The sequence below is a fragment of the Perna viridis genome, chromosome 8, assembly GCF_037379345.1.
Source record: "Perna viridis isolate PV_CMFRI_1.1 ecotype Kerala chromosome 8, ASM3737934v1, whole genome shotgun sequence".
Lineage (NCBI taxonomy): Eukaryota > Metazoa > Mollusca > Bivalvia > Mytilida > Mytilidae > Perna > Perna viridis.
Genome location: NC_142452.1, coordinates 33,880,862 through 33,902,404, shown reverse-complemented (window position 1 = coordinate 33,902,404; position 21,543 = coordinate 33,880,862). Strand labels below are relative to the sequence as shown.

At 33.1% G+C, this 21,543-nt stretch overlaps 1 protein-coding gene across 2 annotated transcripts in view; it reads left to right on the top strand.

Annotated features, from left to right (window-relative positions):
• Positions 1–21,543, top strand: part of LOC148610318 (uncharacterized) — an 89,828-nt gene that overhangs the window by 39,153 nt on the left and 29,132 nt on the right. For both annotated transcript variants that reach the window (XM_088542729.1, XM_088542730.1), the window contains exons 26-44: positions 400–543; positions 894–1,112; positions 2,186–2,382; positions 3,127–3,244; positions 4,462–4,655; positions 5,582–5,645; positions 6,005–6,217; positions 6,560–6,646; positions 9,856–10,034; positions 10,616–10,713; positions 12,430–12,661; positions 13,884–14,000; positions 14,509–14,702; positions 15,179–15,348; positions 16,694–16,947; positions 17,509–17,628; positions 19,287–19,495; positions 20,034–20,190; positions 21,194–21,363. In XM_088542729.1, coding sequence (XP_088398855.1) covers positions 400–543; positions 894–1,112; positions 2,186–2,382; positions 3,127–3,244; positions 4,462–4,655; positions 5,582–5,645; positions 6,005–6,217; positions 6,560–6,646; positions 9,856–10,034; positions 10,616–10,713; positions 12,430–12,661; positions 13,884–14,000; positions 14,509–14,702; positions 15,179–15,348; positions 16,694–16,947; positions 17,509–17,628; positions 19,287–19,495; positions 20,034–20,190; positions 21,194–21,363 — 3,136 coding nt within the window. The remainder of the gene's footprint in view (positions 1–399; positions 544–893; positions 1,113–2,185; positions 2,383–3,126; positions 3,245–4,461; positions 4,656–5,581; positions 5,646–6,004; positions 6,218–6,559; positions 6,647–9,855; positions 10,035–10,615; positions 10,714–12,429; positions 12,662–13,883; positions 14,001–14,508; positions 14,703–15,178; positions 15,349–16,693; positions 16,948–17,508; positions 17,629–19,286; positions 19,496–20,033; positions 20,191–21,193; positions 21,364–21,543) is intronic.

The following is a 21,543-nucleotide window of genomic DNA, read 5'->3' as shown; positions in this document are numbered from 1 at the left end:
TAGTGGGGAACAGAAAAGTATTTCTGTCTACTACATTGAAAATGTTCATGTTTGTATCAGATACATGGAGTATAACAGAGTACCACCTTCCTGTCATTTTTTTTATCAGAGTTGTTTCCCCTTTCATAATTTTGGTTAGTGGGGGACAAAAAATTGTTTCTGTCTACTGCTTTGCAAATATATTTTTTTACCAGATACATGGAGAGTAACAAAGTAACAGAAACAACAAGCACCTTCTTCCTGAGCCATGGTGATGTCCATGGTTGTGTCTGTGTCCGTTTTCTTTTTTGGCCAGAGTTGTTTCCCTTTAATTTTTTGGCAAGTAAAAGGAAAGACAACTTATTCTGTACACTAGCTACCATAGATGCCACTACATTGAGAATATCATTTTTTTACCAGATACATGGAGAATAATAAAGTGACAGAGATAACAAGTACTACCTTCCTTAACCATGGTAATGTCCAGATATTGGATCTGTCTGGTAATGGAGTTAAACAACTACAGAAAGGAACACTCGATGCTCTGCAAGATTTAACTTTTCTGTAAGTATTTCTATTTTTACTTCATAAGTGTATCAATTGAATTTGTCATTTTCAAACAGTAACAATACTGGTATTTTAAAAATTTTTACATTGCTTATTGAATTTATTTTTTCTAACTTGATATTTACATTTTACTTTATATGGATGTACATATTTAGTCATTTACTTCTTAATTACACAATGAACACACTTCATGATGCACTTGTTTTGCTTCTTCCATTATATATTCAGTAATCTTCTGTATTTATCAGTATCCCAATCATTTATAACCACAATATTGATATTTGTTCTCCAAAATAAAAACCTTCAAAGAGTGTGGAAAAAATATACATTTTAATGACTGATTATAGGGATCTCGGTAATAACAACCTAACCTACATAGAGCCTCTGACCTTCGCCATGCTGGGAAATCTACAGACACTTGACTTGGCAGACAATGAACTGATATTCTTCCCAAAACTACCTAACATGACGAAATTGAAGTCGCTTGATCTTAGTAATAATCTTATTGCTTCATTTGAAGTTGAAGCCTTTACAGAGTTTGGTGGCAGTAAGAAATTCAAAACTCTGTAAGTAAAATTGTATTGTGTAATTTAAGGTACAACTTCGAATATTTTAGAACTTGACTTGTAGATGTTTTAAGTAACAATCTTTCTAAAAATCAGACAGAAAGTGATTCATGCATGTCAAAAACCCACTGAACTCACTTTTATTCGTTTAGAAACAGTTATAGATCACACAACTATTTTTAGTTTTTCATTTGGTTGCTGTGTTTTTGAGATTAAAATTATATAGATTGTACATGAAATTGACACTTTGAAAGAGTTATTGTTCTTGATTTGGTTTCATTTGGTTGAGTTACTGGTAGACAAATGTAAGCTTTTCTAAAAAATGCAGAAATTATTATTATTATGTGAAAGTATGGAATTTATAGATTGAAAAATTTTCATTTTTTTGGTGGGTTTTTCTCTACACCATGAATCACATTACCATTGACAGTGTCTGAATTTTATGTGGTACTTGTTTTGTTTGAATTGTTCAGATGGTACAAGTTCATGTTTGATAATTGTCAATCTCAAACTAATTTATTTTGACTAAATTTATTTGAGATTGAAACAAATCACAGAAAATGAAACCTTTAAATTAATTATTGTATTAACATCTTTAATATGCAATGAATAATAAAACTAGAAAGTCAGAAATCTTAAACTGGGAACTTCAATACATGTACTATGAAACATGTGAAAATATGAAGAAGTCTTTATGTAAAATGAATGGTAAATCATAGTAAAGACCTATAATACATCCACTCTGAAGGATAGGGGTAAACTGTTTTGCCCTTGTTTTTTTATTTTTCAGTTTTTTTTATGTATCTAATTTTGAAATGAGTTCGTAACTTACCGGTTGCTACACAAGCAAAATTGTTTCACATAAAATGTTCCCATGAAGTTCTTGTGAAGTGAATTTCATTGAGAAATCATGATAATTTTATGTGAAGTTCACATGCATTTTAATCACATGAATTCCACATGAACAATATATATAATTGCTTGTGTATGTTGAATTGAAAATAGATATGCAGACCTAATTGTCAAAATGCTTTAAATTACAAGATTTTGAAGACTTAAAAAAAATATTTCAGAACTCTTACTGGTAATAATGATATAGGATGTGACTGTTACCTATTGGATACCATGACCATTGTAAAGAAACTCATCACGGGAGGGGAGTGTGGTAGTCCACCTACGACAGTGGCTGCGGCTGGGATAGTATTGGATTCTGGAGCTTCAGGATCACTGCCTCACTTCCTTAGTGCAGATCCCTCAATGTTTTTGTGCTGTAAGTGTAGAAATATATTTTGAAAAAAATTTGCAATAAAACAAGATGAATTTGTGTGATACTTATTTTCCCATGTCATTTCCAAGAGACATACACATACATTTTATTAGTAATGGTCTGCATAAGTCTGCTCATCCCTCAATCATCTCTCTAAAACTATTTGTTAGATTCTTTCAAAATTTGGTAGTAAGATTAAGTGTTTTACATTATACCACTCTTCTATAAAAGCAATGGGGCTTAGACTTTTTCAACATTTCCAAATCACTGAAGACATCATGGAGGCATCTCCGCTGAAACAGTTTATTGGATTTTTGCTATACTTAAGGAGGTGGACCTAGGGTAAGGGACATACATAACTCTTAAATCGGTGATGTGTTTGTATCATATTCAATTTCATTGGAAACAGAATGAAATCAGTCCAAGTTACTTTGATCCTTGCATGAGATTGATGTAAAATGATGAATACAAACGTTTTAATGATTTGTTAGAGTTGTTTCCCTTACTCTAGGTCTACCTCTGAAATAGGATTGCTACATTTAGCAGTCTAATTTTAGCATGTTGTAGTCATGGCATTAACAAAGTCAAAAGTAAAATTAAGGACAGCAAAAATTGTCATCATTGTCTGATTTTAAGGGTATCACTATTCCATCAGCATAGAGACCACACACACTTGTCTGGCAAATAACAGTTCAAAGTGTAATGTTGCATCGATCAGAACTTTTATATTTTCTTGCTCTCTTTCAGCACCATTAAATGTGAATGCTGTAGCACTATCTGATACCAGCATACAAGTGACATGGGTCAGACCAAACAATACTGTATCATCTACTGCTTATCTGCCAGACTCTGCTACTACAACATGGTAGGTATGGTTAATGATAGGGATGGAGTGTCAGCGATGGCATGAAACATAATTGGCTCAAAATTGTACTGTTGGAAGTGAAGTAATTTAGAAATGATGTATGCAGTTAGGCTGTGATTGTTTTAACTTTTGTGTAAGTATTTGTAAGAAACAGGCAAAATGGAAAAATCTGATACAATGCACCAATCTGACAATTTAATTTCACTCAAGGCTGATTTCTTTATTTGTCTCTGCAACAATTGATTTACTCAGAAATTTTTTCAAAGAATTTTAGAAAAATGAGGTTTTTGACAGAGTTATCTGCCCTTGATATGTTCATTTACAGTGCATTTCAGTGAAATTATATCTCAATTTACCAAAGTGATATTGAAAATCTTGCTCTTTTACTAAGATTCTGATGGTGAAAATAGTCAAATTAAACTATCAAAATGTTGCGTTTTTTCATACCATGTTTCACCCACTGCCTGATTCTTACAGATACTGACACTTAACACAGATGCACAGCACATGTTATTGGAAGTCTTGCAAATTGTCGTTGATTGAAATATAATAATGTTGATGTGCATCGTCAACATTTTTCAAAGATGTTTGAGTACAAAAGAACTCTATCCCTCATAGGCAAAGCCTTAATCATATTATTTACCTTGTCTGAAATTTTTGTCAATCAAATTGGTCCTTTTGATTGTCTATTCAAAAGGTTCATTTAAACATGCTTATATTGAAGCAGCAAAAAACTAGATATACTTTAATGTAATACGTGCATATATCTGTATCTATTGGTGAACAAAGGACATCTGATTTTCACATGACTTTTGTATATGTCTGTCTTTAAGAAAATGTACTTTTGAATACTTTTGAATACTGCTGCCAGTCTGTCACTCTGCACAAGGTGCAGTATCCCAAAAAGTTTAGTTGGGTATTGGTTTGTCATTGTTTATGGAATGCTTCTGTTGGTTTTTTTTAAATTGTTTTTCTGATTTGTTGTTTCAGAGTTATGGCACTTGATAGATAAAATGAGAAAATAATATATCATGTGTTGATGTGGCTGTTTATTCCTTCTACGGTTGTCCTTTTCAATTGTGGTTCATTTTTTCTTCAAATCAAACAATACATAAAAGCTTGTGTTTTAGTGAGAACCCTGCATTTTTTGTGTATTTCCATGTCTTGCCAATTTTTTGTGGTTAAAATGAAATCCATACGTTTGTGCTATATTTCAGGGTATACCATGTTCTATGTACTGATGGCACCACTCCAGCTACTGGAACAGTTACTGGAGCTTACACCTACACATTTACATCAGCAGATGGTATAAAGGCAGAGACAGAATACACCTGTTCTGTAGCTGTTAACCCTGGCTCCGATCTCAGTGCTTACAGCTCCCCCTCCTTAGTGACTACACAAGTTGGTGCTAGTATGTATAGATTTATATACAGTCAATTTATTTCTATTGTTAAATTCTTGTTTATAGGTTAAATAGAACTTAACCCTTCTGTCTGTCTGTCCACATTTCTATTCAGTGCAACTCCTTGATATGCTGAATGAATTTTGTTGAAATTTTATTGGAATCTTTGGATTGGTATGTGCATGAAAGCGTATGATTCTTTGTTGGATCATGTCAAAGGGAGAAAAGCCATCTTAGGATTTATCATTTAACTCAATTGAAAAGCACAGGGTATTCTCTTTTTGAGCTTACTCACAGTATTTCTAGTTATTTTGTTGTAACAACTTACATACATACATTTATCAGAATAATACAAGGATAGAAATAATTGCAGAATTTTTATTAATTGTCGCAATGTTGGATTAATTACAGTGAAATCTGTTGAAACAGAACCCTGATAAATCTGAAAACCTGTCTAAAGCAGACACTTTTAAAAATCCTAATATATATCAATGTAAATGTTGTTGAATCTTGGTAAACCAAACATTTTTCTACAACAAACACATTTTAAAGTTCAAAATGGGTTTGGTTAAGACAGGTTTCATGGTATGCACAAAAATGAACAAATGCCAAAGTACTTTAATTTAATGGCGCCATATTTTTACACCTGTCCCAAGTCAGGAATTTCTGTCCTCTCTACGTCTTGTTTCGTTTTCACTTTTATTTTGTTTTTGCATTACTTGAGTATAAATTAGGGGCAGCTCTTTCGTTGTACCTGTGTATAATGATGTTTTTGGAGCAAGCTCCAGCCTGCACTTGGGTATGAGGATTTCCTTGTCATTCAGTGAAGATCTATGGCTGACATTTTCATCCTGGTTGGGGTTGTTGTCTCTACATATACACCATACCTGTTCTCGTTATAAGGGTTAATGTTTATTATTACGTTATATTTATAGTTACCCCAGGAGGAACCGCTGGAGTCAGTGATTGGGTCTTGCCGATAATATATTATGACTTCAGGTAAAAATGAGAAGTTTAAGGTCAACATTTATATGGCAGAAAGTACAGGGAGATCGTGAATATTACTTATTATTAAAATAAAATATTGTTTTAATCAATAGATTTTGGATTTTGAGTGAAGAGAACATTTTTCTAATTTCTTATAAGGGGATGGTCGAGACTTGCATGTGAGACAAATGGTATATTCTAAGGTCTTTAAATTGACAAATAAAGAAGCAAAATTAGTGACAACTTTAACCATAAAACTTCTTGTGTAAAGGTTGATCAGAACACATTTTTTTCAGTCCTTTCCAAAAGCCCAGAATTATTCCAGGAATAACTTATTGCTTTAAAAATGCCTTATTCTATTTTATTTCCAGTGTGACAAGCTCTGACTTCACAGGATATGTTGATACCACCATCAGTAAACCAGACTATGTACCAAGCCCATATGGTGCATGGCTGAAAAGATCAACCAATCCAAGTTCAGATACATTTTCTGGCTGGTTTGTTGACAATCCAGGGACAAATATGGCTTATAATGATACCATTATATTGGCAGTGGACACTGGAGCAGCAGTTCCTACACACAGGTAAGGGGAAAGTCTTAGGAAAATCTATGCACATTTGAAGGGTTAGTTCCCCTTACATTCCCTGATAGTTAGTTATGAGACAGTTAAAATGAATAGTGAAAGGGGTGGGACAGAGGGTTCTTTCCTAGCTTAAACTGTTTTTAAGAATAATGCCTCTGAAGAAACTCGCATCATTTTTATATGCAATCTTTAGGACAGGTGATACTTTAAAAATAAAGTATAATGTTTGTGTCCTAAATGATTTTGATTCAGTCTAAAGTTGGCATTTAGAAATGGTCAATATATGATGGTTTTTATACTGGATGTTAAAACTATTATTTAGCTGTATGTATTTTAATTCAGATATGCCACCAACAGTTACTTCCCCTTGGATGATACAGGATATGGTAACCAGGACAAAGATTGCTATGGCAATTGGCACAATTTTGGGTAAGGATTAAAAAAAATATGAAAATTGTTTTCTTGATATGATTAAATTTGTATTTGCTGAGCTCCTCCTTTGAAACTACATAAAAATTTATACAATAAAACCTGTCAACTGAACCCTGAATAATCCAAAAACCTGTGTAAACTGAACCCTGAATAATCCAAAAAACCTATTTAAACTGAACCCTGAATAATCAAAAAAACTGTGTAAACTGAACCCTGAATAATCTGAAAACATGTCTAAACCAAACTCTGAATAATCCAAAAACATGTTTAAACCAAACCCTGAATAATCTCAAAACCTGTCTAAACTGAACCCTGACTAATCTCAAAACGTGTCTAAACTGAACCCTGAATAATCTCAAAGCCTGTCTAAACTGAACCCTGAATAATCCTAAAATCTGTCGAAACTGGACCCTGAATAATCCAAAACCCTGAATTATCTCAAAACCTGTCTATACTGAACCCTGAATAATCCAAAAATCTGTCTAAACTGAAGCGTGAATAATCCAAAAACCTGTCTAAATTTTACCATGAATAATCTCAAAACTTTTCTAAATTGAACCCTGAAAATGTCAAAAACCTGTCTAAACTGAAGCCTTAATAATCCAAAATTCTGTCTAAATTTAACCCTGAATAATCCCAAAAACTTGTCTAAACTGAACCCTGAAAATCTTAAAATCCTGTCTAAACTGAATCCTGAATATTCTCAAAACCTGTCTAAACTGAACCCTTAATAATCTCAAAACCTTCTAAATTTGAACCCTGAATAATCCCAAAATCTGTCTAAACAGAACCCTGAATATTCCAAAAATCTGTTTAAATTGAACCCTGGATAATCCAAAAACTTGTCTAAACGCAACCCTGAATAATCCAAAAATATGTCTAAACAGAGCCCTGAATAATATCAATACCTGTCTAAACTGAACCCTGAATACTTCATAAACCTGTCTAAAATGAAGCCTGAATAATCAAAAAAACTGTCTAAACAGAGCCCTGAATAATATCAAAACCTGTCTAAACTGAACCCTGAATACTTCATAAACCTGTCTAAAATGAAGCCTGAAATAATCCAAAAATCTGTCTGAACCAGATATATAAGGCCCCATATATCAATTAAAATGTATTTCATGTATTTTAAATCTTAGTAAATGAAACATCTGTCTAAACCAAACCAATTTTTAATTTTAAATGGGGTTTGGTAGAAACTGGTTTCACTGCAGCTCAATGGAAATTCTATAAATACTGTGAAACCAGTCTTAACCAAAACTATTTAATCAGTTTCAATGCATTTTCCTGCCTAAGTTGAACAATTCTCAGCTCAAAAAGGGTTTAGTTAAGACATGCTATATTGAACATATATACCAGGGCACGCAAAAATTTCTTGCACTCGGTAAACTGAACATATATACCAGGGCACACAAAAATTTCTTGCACTCGGTAAACTGAACATATATACCAGGGCACGCAAAAATTTCTTGCACTCGGTAAACTGAACATATATACCAGGGCACACAAAAATGTCTTGTACTCGGTAAACTGAACATATATACCAGGGCACACAAAAATATCTTGTACTCGGTAAACTGAACATATATATACCAGGGCATGCAAAAATATCTTGTACTCGGTAAACTGAACATATATACTAGGGTACACAAAAATATCTTGTACTAGGTAAACTGAACATATATACCAGGGCACACAAAAATATCTTGTACTCAGTAAACTGAACATATATACCAGGGCACACAAAAATATCTTGTAGTGGGTAAACAACAATACTCAAATTAATTACTAAAATTAATTACACCTCCACTTCAAGGGAGAGGGGTATTTTCTGATTTACCGCAGTCCGTGTTTCTGTTCTTGACGATATTTTCTGTCAGTTTTGCTTAGCAACTTCTTTTCACAGTCAGGCTTGAATTTTTAAACATGCTTCCTGTAGGTTTGTTGTATGGTGGAATCAATTTTTGTAAGAATTTGACCACAAATTCCTGTTTACAGAGGATTTTCACCTGTGTTGTCAAAGGTGGCAAGCACTACTTGGAGTTGGGTCATTCCATCCCTCTGACCATCCTTAAAACTTCAGCTTGCCATTGCAACTCCTCTGAAACTACAGAATTTCATGAAATTTGATATTTAGCAAGAAGACCATATATATAGTTGCGCATATAATCAGGAAATTTTTATTCTCTAATTTTGATGAGAGTTATGGCCCTTTGAACTTACAAACTTACCATAGATCATCCTTTACCAGCTTGTCATCACGACTCCTCTGAAACTACCGAACAAAATTTGATAAAACTTTGTATTTAGCAAGAACTTTTTATGTAAATGTGCATATTGTTTGGATATTTTGATTCTCTAATTTTTATGGGAGTTAATTCCCTTTGAACTTAGATATTCACTGACAATCATCATGTATCAACTTGTCATAGCAACTCTTCTGAAACTACCCAACAAAATTTCATGAAACTTGGTTTTTAGCAGGAACACTATTTGTACACAGGCAAATATTTTTCACGTGAAATTCATGTGAAATTAACATGAAATTAACATGATTTTCATGAGAAATTCACTAAACATAAATTTCATGTGAACATTTCATGCGAATTTCACGTGAAGGCTCCATTCACTTGAATTTCACGTGAACTCTGTCACTTAGTCTATTTGCTCAATTCAGGTGAAAACCATGTGAAATTTGTGTGAAAATCATGTGAAATAATTTTGCCTGTGTAGTTGTGCATATTATCATTAAGTTTTGATTCTGTTATTTTTATTGGAATTATGTTCTGTAGTTCTGTATATCTGTCCATAACGCTTTCTCGTCACATTTTCCTCATCAACCATAAATTACAGCTGCAGTATGATGGACATCTATTGGTCTAGCTTGTTTTTTTCTTAATAATGTGATTGGAAGCAGGGATATCACTAGTGAGGGATTGCTTACAGATTTCTTGTCAATTTCTTTAAATTATGAATATTACTGTGACAAAGCCCATCATTGTAACTAAAATGGACATGGTACCATTATGCACTTGAATAATGCATTAGTCTCAGATAGTTAGTTCCATGGTAGCTCCAATAATGGTTTAAAGATTTGATACTATCACAAACTTTTCAGATTTATTGCAGACCTAAATATCATGGCATCACGGCTTGAATCTAATGATAATTTTATACAAGTAAATGTATTTTTTTAATTCTAGATTTACAACAGCCATAAGGTCAGGCTTTGTATACCAGGGAACGGAGACATTAACAATTGGGGGAGGGGATGATGTTTGGGTATACTTGAATGGTGTACTGGTGTTAGAGTTGATAACCAGAGATGCAGGAACCTCTGTACCATGTAAAAAGATAGACATCTCTCCTGCTTCTACAACAGGTGAGAATATTTATAAGTTTCATCAAGAATGTATTCAAAATTAAATATCACAAAATATCAACTCATGTTATTTAGTGTCAACATCATTACAAACAAGCCATGGTGATTTTGTTATGACGTTGAAATTTAAATAAAGCAAGTTGATATGTTGTAATAGTCAAGTTTCGTGACTATTAAAATTTTTTTCTTTATGATTCTTTTAGAATATTTTGACACTCCACATTTAATATCTATTGTGGCAGAAATTCTACCAATTGTCCATCCATGACACCACCAGTTGTTATATGAGAACAATATACACCAATGTCACAAAATCGCTTTTGATCAATCAGATTTTGTAGATAATGCAACCTAGTCACAGAACAACCAATCGCAGTGACAAATTTTTTTTATTGGTACCTTAATGGGTAACGTATAGAGATTATCATTTTTTTTGTTCTAAAGGTGAAATGCTGTAGTATTAATTTCTTCCTTCAGATCCTGATTAGGATTTTTTTCATTATGCTCATGCCAATAAGACTATAACATAATTAAATAATACAGCCTACAGCAATAAGTAAAAAGATTTATTAAAATTTCAGGTGGTGCCACAATTACTCCACAGTATGGTATTGTATCAGGGAGTACCTGCGTCATATCTAACACTGTTCCTTCTGATGCTTTTTCACTGGAATTAGAGGTTAGTAAATCACAGTGAAACACTGTCTGAACCAAACACTTTTAAGACTCTAAAAATGGTTCTGTTCAAGATACATTTAAAGTAAGTATTTGTAAGAATCAGGCAGAATGGGAAAAATCAGAAACATGCATGTGAAAACCCCACCAATCTGACAATGTAATATCACTCTAGAATAATTTCTGTATTTGAAAAGACCATTATTTGATCTCTACATCACTGGATTTGTGCAGAAATTTTTCAATAGATTCTTAGAAAAATGAGATTTTTGACAGAGTTATCTGCCCTTGAAATTTTCAGTGCAGTTCAGTAGAATTGTAACTCGTTGGTCCAGCATGATATGGAAAATATTGTTCCTTTTCCTTGATTCTGATGGTAAAAATAGTCAAATTAAACTATCAAAATAGTGGGTTTTTTATACCAGTTTTCACCTACTGCCTGATTCTTACAGGGACTGACACTTAACTAATATACCGGTAAAAGGGCTTTTAAAAGTGTTTGGTTTCCAATTAATCAAGGCTTGTTTTAGATTGGCTTCACTGTGTAGTATTAGTATTAGTAGTCTGTCTTCATATTTTAAATTTTAGGATATCTGAAAGAATTGCATATAAATTGTGCATGCATATGACAAGCTGGTAAAACACCTTGCAGAAAAAAAACAAAAATAAAAAAATCAGGAATACTGCTTGCAATGGAGGTTTATCAGACTGTATATAGGTACTATAATCATTTTCAACCTTATAATGCTTATAATTTCAGGAATTTCTGGACAGTTTTATATGAATACCAAATTAGGTTTAACCAGATAACCTGATATGAACTGCAACTCAAAGGTGTAGGAGCATTAAGCTATAAATATTGCCTGAAAATTATGTAATAACATGAAAGTTGTTCATAACATAGTAAAAAATGTAAATATAAGAAAAAAAATATAATTTGTGGCTTAGTTCTTTGTAATGACTTCATAATGGTGCTATAATTTTATGTCATTTCTCAAAAACTGCTGAGAATTGTAAATTTTGTTGTTTTTTTTTTCGGACATATTTACATCCAGAAATCTGTGTCCACACCCCAGAAACAACCTTATATTTTCACAAATGACAAAACTATGTAATAATGAATGTATTCATTAAATATGAAGTTGTTTCTTTGTTGTGGACACCATTTCCTTGCCAAAAATATGAAGAAGTGACTAAAAAGTACAAATTTTGACAAAATATGTGAACATTGGTAAATTTGAAGCAATTTTTTTCAATCTTCATGTTTTTTTCATTTGTGATGGATTCAAGTTTCCAAATTAACAATTAAATTATTCATCACTTCATGATTAATCATTAAATTGAATTTTAGGCCAGTATGACCCTTTATCGCACCTTCTCCTTTGAATGGACAAGGCATATAAGAAAAAAAAAACAACAACATAGAAAGCTATACGTAACAAAGTAACATGCACACAGAAAATAAACCCCTAAAAAACTGGAAGCTTAGATCATTATGAACAACTGTCATACTATGGTTAAACCTGTTAAAACCAAACATAAATAAAACCACCACTTGTGTTTAAAGTTCCTTCGTATCAGTTTAAATGTATTTTAAACCTGGGAAAACCAAACATATTTTTTAAACTGTGCAAACTCTAAAGAGGGTTTGGTATAGGCTGGTTTCACAGTACCATAACTTGATATTTTTCTACTAAGATGTATCGGTATTACTTTTCAGGTGGGAGAAAGATATCATTTTAGTATATTTCATGTAGAAAGGTTGGCATGTGCCTCCAGCCTGTTCATAGAGACAACCAACTTCCAATTCATAACCAACCCTGCTGATGAGCCACCAAGGGATTATGTTGTATCCATTGATGAGGATTTCCATCTAAATGGAATTGTAGCAGAGCTTGCTCTCTCTGATATTTTCTCCCAAGGCCCTCCTTTTGATGTTAGCATTCTCAGAGGTATGAACAATATTCACACAAATTGGTTTAAGAGCTGATATCGAAAAAAATGAGCTGTTTTTTTTGTTGTTGACGTTTTACTTAAGTTTGGAAGATAAGCATTTAACGGCTTGAGATTTTTTAAAGGTCCAAATCTTGGAGCATACCATGTTTTACTGAAGTTATATATCATTTTCATGAATACAGCGCTGTATATAAGGTTTGTTTCACAATATTTAAATGACTGATATTATTCTGCTTATCAGCGATGCCAAAAATTGGTGGATTTAATGTATTGTCGTGGAAAAATACTGATATATTTTTTTTTTTTTTTTTATCAAGGCATATTAGCTTGAGATAAAAAAATACAATCAGGCAGTAAGAACAGTGGAAAAACCATTGAATTCCAATAAAATAAAATTCAGACACTACCAATGCCAGAGGCTATTCATAGTGTAGAAATCGAAGCTTTTTCAGTCTGCATATGTGCTATATTTTCATGTAGCAATAGTCTTTACTGTATTTAGATCTGTGTTTTTGAGAGAAGCATACAATCATTTGTCTTCCACTTAGATCAACAAAATCTAACAAAATCAAGAATGATAATACTTGCAAAGTGCCAATGTCATCACAATCTGAAATATTTTTTTTTCTTGAGAGTGTAATAACTGATGCTGAATTTGAATATAGAATAGAGGTGTTGATGTCATATGTATGTCAAATGGTAAAATTTTTTTTTTTAAAGCAACAATGAATGGCTCGGAAAATGATTTTAAAACAAAGCAACAAATTTCGCACAAAAAATAAAGAGTTCAATTGTTACGAAGAATTTCAATGATTTCTATGTATGTTTTTTTTCTCTTTGAACATTGCAGTTAGTCAAAAAACAACATATAATTTTGAGAAATTTTTGAAAAAAAAATTGTTTTGCACAAATGTACCACCCACTTCTGGTATTTTTCATTGACGCCCTCTTAAAGGGTTCAAATGGTTCCTATGAAGTTTCTGAGATTCAGTTTGTTTATCAAAATAATCCTATAAACTGAAGGTACCTGTATGTAGGTAAATTGGAAAATTATTCCATTTTTTATGCAGGATTGAATCACAAGATATCAAGACATTAAAATTTTTCTTATTTTGCTCTTTTAAAAAGTTGAAACTGAGAGTATTGTTACTATATATATGTAATATTTATATAATTTCATTATTATTTTTATGCGTCACTGAAACATTATCTTAATAGGAAATGAGGCTCGACATTTCACTTTGAAGGACGACACGACAGCAGCCAGGACAGCTGCTATTGCCCCAGCTCCTGTTACGCCCACATATACTACCATTGATGGTCTTTCATTTGTTGGTGAGTCGATATAAGTTACCTTTGAGCATCCATTACAGTCTCCAGCAGCATTGAAAATGTAGAAAGATGACAGTTTTTTTAGCATTTTATAAGTTAAATTATTCGAAAAATGAAATTAATTTTCAGAATAAACTTCAAAAACTTGAAAATGGATAGCTCTATAAGTGAAGCCTTATAAGGAGTTTGATTTTACTGGCAGTCCCATCTGAGCTTTAGTTAAACTGTAAAATGGAGGATGTTCCTACACAATACTAGAAATGTAGAGCATGTCCAAGTTTGGCAATTACAATGTCTTTGACAGTGAAACCTTGATAATGATAAACATAACTGCTTTTGGACCGGTGGATTTGTTCAGTTGAAGTATGTGATTAAAGATGAGTCAAGTTAACAATGAATTGAGACTGACATAAAGGGTCTTCTTATGTTTGGTTAAAAGAGATTACTGGTTCTTCCTATGATTCAAATGGATAGGCTTTTCTGTAATATCATTAATTTTTTTTTTTTTCAGAATGTGGTTCACCATCAACAGTTACGCCAGAAGGTAACAACCCAGCAGTAGAGACCTTTACCCTTGGAACGCAGACAGCATTGTTTACATTAGATCTAAATGTTGATTATGAGGTGGCAGCACTGTATACAGTAGTGGTACAAGTTGAAGATAATATAAAAACTCCCCCTACTACTGGAATCATTACAATAAAGGTGAGTTTGAATACTTCTGGAAAGGTTGGTTCTAGATTCCATGTAATTCAAAATGATTATAAAAATTAATTTGCTTAACTTTTAATCATTTATTTTTATATTCCCAGTCAATGAGTGAGTACATGTAAAATTCATAGGAACTAATCAATTTGTTGGCCAGGAATCTGAATTTCTTTGCTATTATATTGAGTCCCAGTTGATGGATTGATTTCAAATTTGGTATGCAGATTTATAAAGATAGGGCATATGTTGTAAATGATTCAACTTGTAATCTGATATAACATCCTGCTTTGTTGAACTTTTTTCATATATGGAATGATAATAGAATTCTCATCACAAAAATATTGCTTACCATTGGATGGATTGATTTTAAATTTGATATATTCATAAAATCAATCAATAAAACTCATTCATTAAAATTATTGATTTACTATTTTGCAACATCAAATGCTTATTGAATCATTATTTCTTTATAGATCAAGGTCAAAGATGTGAATGACAACTGTCCAGAACTGACACAGACGACCTTTGACCTGACTGCTATTCCATCCTTACAGGTTGATCCTGTAGCCCAGCTCTTTGCTGCTGATGCTGACAGCAGTTATAACAGTCTACTTGTATATTCTCTGTCATCTATATCTGTCAAGTAAGGAATGTTGTTCTTTACTGTAAAAGTTGACCAATTTACAGTAAACCTGTTTAAACTAAACCCTGAATAATCCAATACCTGTCTAAATCAGGCCCTAAATAAACAAATACCTGTCCAGACCAGGCCCTGGTTAACTAATTCCTGTCTAAATTAGGCCCTAAACCTGTCTAAACCAAACCCTAAATAACACAATTCCTGTCTAAACCAGGCTCGAATAAACCAAAACCTGTCTTAACTTAACCCTAAAAAAAACAGAAATCTGTTTAAATCAGACACTTTTGAAACTCCTTTTATCATCAATCTTGTACCTGGGTATACTGAATACATGTCTAAACTATACAAATTTTATAGTTCAAAACTGGTTTGGTTTATACAGGTTCCACTGTATTTGTATGGTGTTAATTTGTTTCCCTTGCCTCAAGTTTTTACTTCAGTTATTATGTGTGTCTGTTCCTTACAATCTCATTGCATGAATCTCAAAAACTATTCATTGGAACCATTTGAAACTTGTAATGGAGCTTAAGCTTAGTGGATTGTACCTTTATACCTTATTGATGGTTTAGGAAGCTGTGCCCTATTGATACTTTTCTCTTGTTTTTTTTTCACTTTATCTGGTAACTTTTAGAATTCTATCACTACTCTTGTCAGAACCTAAGGTGAACTTATACACTTCCAGAAATCATTAAAATTGTCATTGACGTAATGCAGTGACATTGCACATACATTTAAAATATAATGTAACCTATGAGATATTTATGGAATGACAAAGTGTTCTTTCTGAATATGTTAAACATTCTGAGGCAGTAAATGCAAGTAACTTTCTTTTTAAGAGGAAATTTCTTAATTTCATGGAGGCATTTTAGGAAAATAATCATGCAAATTTAATTCACCCTGAAAATTTCTAGAGCAAAAATATCAACTTAAAAAACCTAGATTTAGGATTTCAGGCTTGGTTACTATTTTTTTCTTTTGTTTTTTGTATTTTTTTTAACAAAAAAAATATCCTGGCTTACAGCTCTGATGTTCTTATATGTCCAATGAAATGATTGGAGCTAGTAATAGTATTAAACATGTTTTAAGCCAATTGAAATTGATTTTGTAGTCCTCATGTCTTCCATCATCTCCTTCTTATTGTCACATATATATGTACCACATCATTTTTCTGGCTGTGAACCTTATAAAAAGCACCCTCATAATTTTTTTTTTGGAGGGGCGGTGGGGTGTTGGGTGGGAGGGTGTTTAATCAAGCAGTGAGAAGAAATGCCTCCATCATAGTTTTCATGAAAAACTTTGAATGGCCATTATTTATAGAGATACAAAGTATATTTTCTGAATATTTTAGTCCACCTTTGGATTACAATGCCACACACGACCTCTACAATGAAGTTTATGCAGCCAACACAACCTTATCCTTCACTGCCATAGTGACAGACCATGGTAACCCTGTACGTGGCGCCACAGCTAGTGTAACATTCCTGGTGGATAACTCATGCCTTGTAGATGTGGAGTTTGGATTGACACCATATGCCATGAGTATAGATAACACAACTGGTGAAGTTTTCTTCAGAGTTCCTGGCTACTACTACTTTGAATATGGTATTTCAATTTTTTACTTTTTGAAAAGAATTGATTGAATTAAGGTTTCACAATAAGATTGAATCCTCCCTTTTGAAGGCTTTTTATGAAGCCATCCCACAAATTTGATATCCAAATTGCATTTCCATTATTTAAGTTTTCTTTATCATTTATTTATGTTCATATTTTGCAATTAAATCCTACTTTAATAAAATTTTCTAAATTTTTTTTTGATAGAATGAATCAAAGCTTCGACTTACTCAGACAGTACTTATAAATATTGCCTACTTGCATAGTCCTACAGCACATACATTGATGATGTTCAGGTAATAGAGTTGGTCTTTCTTCGTTTAAATGACAATCATCTGATGAACTTCTTTTGGTTATTTGGGACAATTAAGAAGGAAATTTAAAATGTCTATTATTCTTCATTGAATCCAGTTAACTACCTGAAGAAGTTCATCAAATGAATGTGAATTAATAAAAAGGAGACCATCTATATCCTTGAACGGCATCATTGTATGTGCTGTAATGCCTAAATTCAGAAAAATCATCTAATACCATATGGTTTTTATTTTTAAGGTTGTAGAGATGCTCTAGGAATACAGAGTGGGGCAATATTAGATGAATGGATGACCACATCATCAGCCAATTATATAAGTGGCGGAGATAGAGCTAGATTGAATCTTACTGGTCTAGATAGTAAGTTCTCAAATACACGTCAGGTTTAATAACATTTGTCTGGATAGTAAGTTCTCAAATACACCCAAGATTGAATATAGCTGGTCTGGATTGTTAGTTCTGAGCCAGACCTCAGGCTGAATATTACTTGGTCTGGATATAAAGAATAATAGTTTCGACTTTCGATTATGATACTGACAGTATCATGTGGAAAATCTCAATGAACACATGAGGGAAAATTGGAAATGATAATTATTCTCTCAAAAAACATCAGAAGAAAAACATACAGAATACCAAGTAAGTTCTCAACTAGACCCCAGGTTGAATATTACTGGTCTGGATTGTAAGTTCTCAAATAGACCCAGGGTCCAGTATTACTGGTAGTAAATTCTCAAATAGACCCAAGGTTGAGTATTACTGGTCTGGATTGTAAGTTCTCAAATAGACCCAGGGTCCAGTATTACTGGTAGTAAATTCTCAAATAGACCCAAGGTTGAGTATTACTGGTCTGGATTGTAAGTTCTCAAATAGACCCAGGGTCGAGTATTTCTGGTAGTAAATTCTCAAATAGACCCAAGGTTGAGTATTACTGGTCTGGATTGTAAGTTCTCAAATAGACCCAGGGTCGAGTATTTCTGGTAGTAAATTCTCAAATAGACCCAAGGTTGAGTATTACTGGTCTGGATTGTAAGTTCTCAAATAGACCCAGGGTCCAGTATTACTGGTAGTAAATTCTCAAATAGACCCAAGGTTGAGTATTACTGGTCTGGATTGTAAGTTCTCAAATAGACCCAAGGTTGAGTATTACTGGTAGTTAGTTCTCAAATAGACCCAAGGTTGAGTATTACTGGTCTGGATTGTAAGTTCTCAAATAGACCCAAGGTTGAGTATTACTGGTCTGGATTGTAAGTTCTCAAATAGGTCCAAGATTGAATGCTACTAGTCTGGATAGTAAGTTCTTAAATAGACCCAGGATTGAATATTACTGGTCGTGATTGGAGATTTTCAAATACAACCCATAATGAATATTACTCGGTCGGGATATGAGATTTTCAAACACACCCCATAATGAATATTACTTTGTCTTGTACATATCAGTTTTCAAATAGACAGCTGTCTACAGATGAAAACATCAAAATGAATTAAATGTAGTGTAACAGAAGAGCATGATTTGACTTCCAAAATTATACTCCGCCACCGAGAATCGAATCCTAGACCGCTCGGTGACAATCCAGCGACAAACCGTTTCGGCTAAAGAATTAACTGGCTATTTAAATCTCACTACCTACTACAACGCAGGCAGGCCGTCCTTCCACAGTAGTTAAGTGAAAGACAATTTTTAGATTAATTTCAAAATTGATGGAAAAATATTAATTTGGTTATTAGATGTAGACTTATCCTACTTCTCAGCTTGGAGTTTTGTACATTCTATTCAAGATATCCTTTTAATGATCATATTTAAATTGTCAACATTTGAGCTTAACTTGTTATCCTGTATGAGTGGGGGTATACCTAGCATGCCAATGCATTCAGCGTCATGTTTTTAATGGAATAGACTGTCAAGATATCCCTATAAAAATGTAGAAATAATTTTAGATGTGTGATGTAGTATATTTAATGAAAGAAAAGGTACTTCATTCCTCATTTAAAGATTATTCATTTCAAAATTTCAATTTTAGTCAACTTTGGTGGACTGACCGGAGGATGGGTACCATCTGTGCAGGATACCAGTCAGTGGATACAGGTATACTTAACTCAGGAGCATTGGATACATACAATACAGATACAAGGACAGGAGGACCAGGCTAACTGGGTTACATCCTTCTCAGTATCTAGTAGTAACGATAGTGTCACATGGGCAGCATATACTAACGGAACTGGTCACGCGGTAAGTTGATATCCATTACAAGGCCTGGCTTGGGCTTCATAAAAATATTTTAAGTTGAGAATTTCTTCAAATCTTCAATTTCAAGTGATCTGATTGGGTGAAATTTGAGTTGAGGAAACATTTGAGGAAAATCTCAATTTGAGACAGTTTATGAAACCAGGCACTGATTGTGTAAAAAAAAGTCTCACATTGAAGTTTTACATCAAAGTTCATTACCATTTTCTCAAATTTATTTTTTTAAGCAATTTATAATGGTCCAAATGAAAGATTTGATAGAAATAAAAACAAAGTTTCTATATAATTGGTCTAGTTTGTAATATGATGAGGAACTTATTTATTATTGTACAGAGAATTCTGAACTACCATGACAAAAATAGCAACACCAGTCACAACATGGCAAAATATACTTGTACCTCCACTCAACAAGTGAAGGGTATTCTGGAATCAACTTGTCCACCCACCCACCCATCCATCCATCTGTCTACCATTCTCTGTCCATCATTCCATCTATTCTAATTCAATTATTATTATTCAACAGATATTCGAGGGAACTTATGACCAGAATAGTGTAGTGAATGTTACCCTCGACCCACCTGTATTTGCCGTGTACATTAGGATTCAACCACAAACATGGAACAATAATATTGGTCTTAGATTTGAACTTGTCGGATGTTCTCATGCACAGCTCATGTATTGTAAGTTATCCTTATTCATGGGACTTTATGAAATATGTATAATTAAGTACTCCTCAATCTAAGAATCATGCAAAATGTGTATAAGGTGTGGCACATGAAGAAAAAATACACAGATACTTTATTGCATTATCCAAGTATTTATATCTGGTAACCTCTAGAAATTACTGTCAAAGTGTTTGTAAAGTTTGCCTTTTTAAGATATTGATAGGTCAAATTTAGTTAAAATGCTCTATGAAAAAATGGTGAGAAAATAATAATAATAATAACATATGGGGTAGTAGGGGTTGCTGGATTCAAGAAACCTGTCTAAACACAGCCTTGAATAGCCTGAAACCTGTCTAAACACAGCCTTAAATGGCCTGAAACCTGTCTAAACACAGCCTTGAATGACCAGAAACCTGTGTAAACGCAGCCTGAATGACCTGAAACCTGTGTAAACACAGCCTTGAATGGCCTGAAACCTGTCTAAACACAGCCTTGAATAGCCTGAAACCTGTCTAAACACAGCCTTGAATAGCCTGAAATCTGTCTAAACCAGACATTTTTTTAAAGTCCTTCATATTTTAGTTTAAATGTATTTTGAACCTTGATTAATCAAATACCTGTTATACCAAACCAATTCTTCAGTTCAGAAGGGAGTTTGATTTAGACAAGTTTCACTGTGATAACATTGAAAGATGCATGGTGTGAGGTTTATGTCTATCTTTGATTTTAGTTCTTGCTTGATTGATTCTTCATTTATATGCTTTTAAACTTTACGAAGTTTCATTAGGCCAAAAAGTAAAAAATTGTCCTAGATTCTCATCTTCTTTTGTCCAGTTTATTTTCAACCCCACAAAAAAATTATTTGAATTTTTTGTCCAATTTAGCTCACTTTCTTTCAAATTGACAGCACTTTTCACATAAATTGAAAAAAAACAACATTAGCCCATCCTCCCGAAATGTTGAACAAAGGTGGATGAGAATTTAGGAATTCTTTAAAATGTTTCTTTTTAATTGGCAGACAGGACAACCTGTCAGAGATGTCTGACATCTTGGTACTGCACAGGTGATAGTGTACAACGCCCCTGTGGACGCTGTGATCCTCCCCAGGACAATTCAACGTGTGGTCGGTCTAAAACTGAACATTCTTTTGGCTTGGCTACAGAGTGTACAACTTGTCCACTAGGATGGGTAAGTTAAAGCATAGTTTTGACCTGGAATAAAAAATTTATTAATCAGAAAATTGGCTGAACCAAATCCTGAATAATCCAAAATTTGTCTGAACTTAACTTTTAATAATCAGAAAACCTGTCAAAGCCAAACACTTTTAAAGTCCTTTTACATCAATTAAAATGTGCCAAACACTTTTAA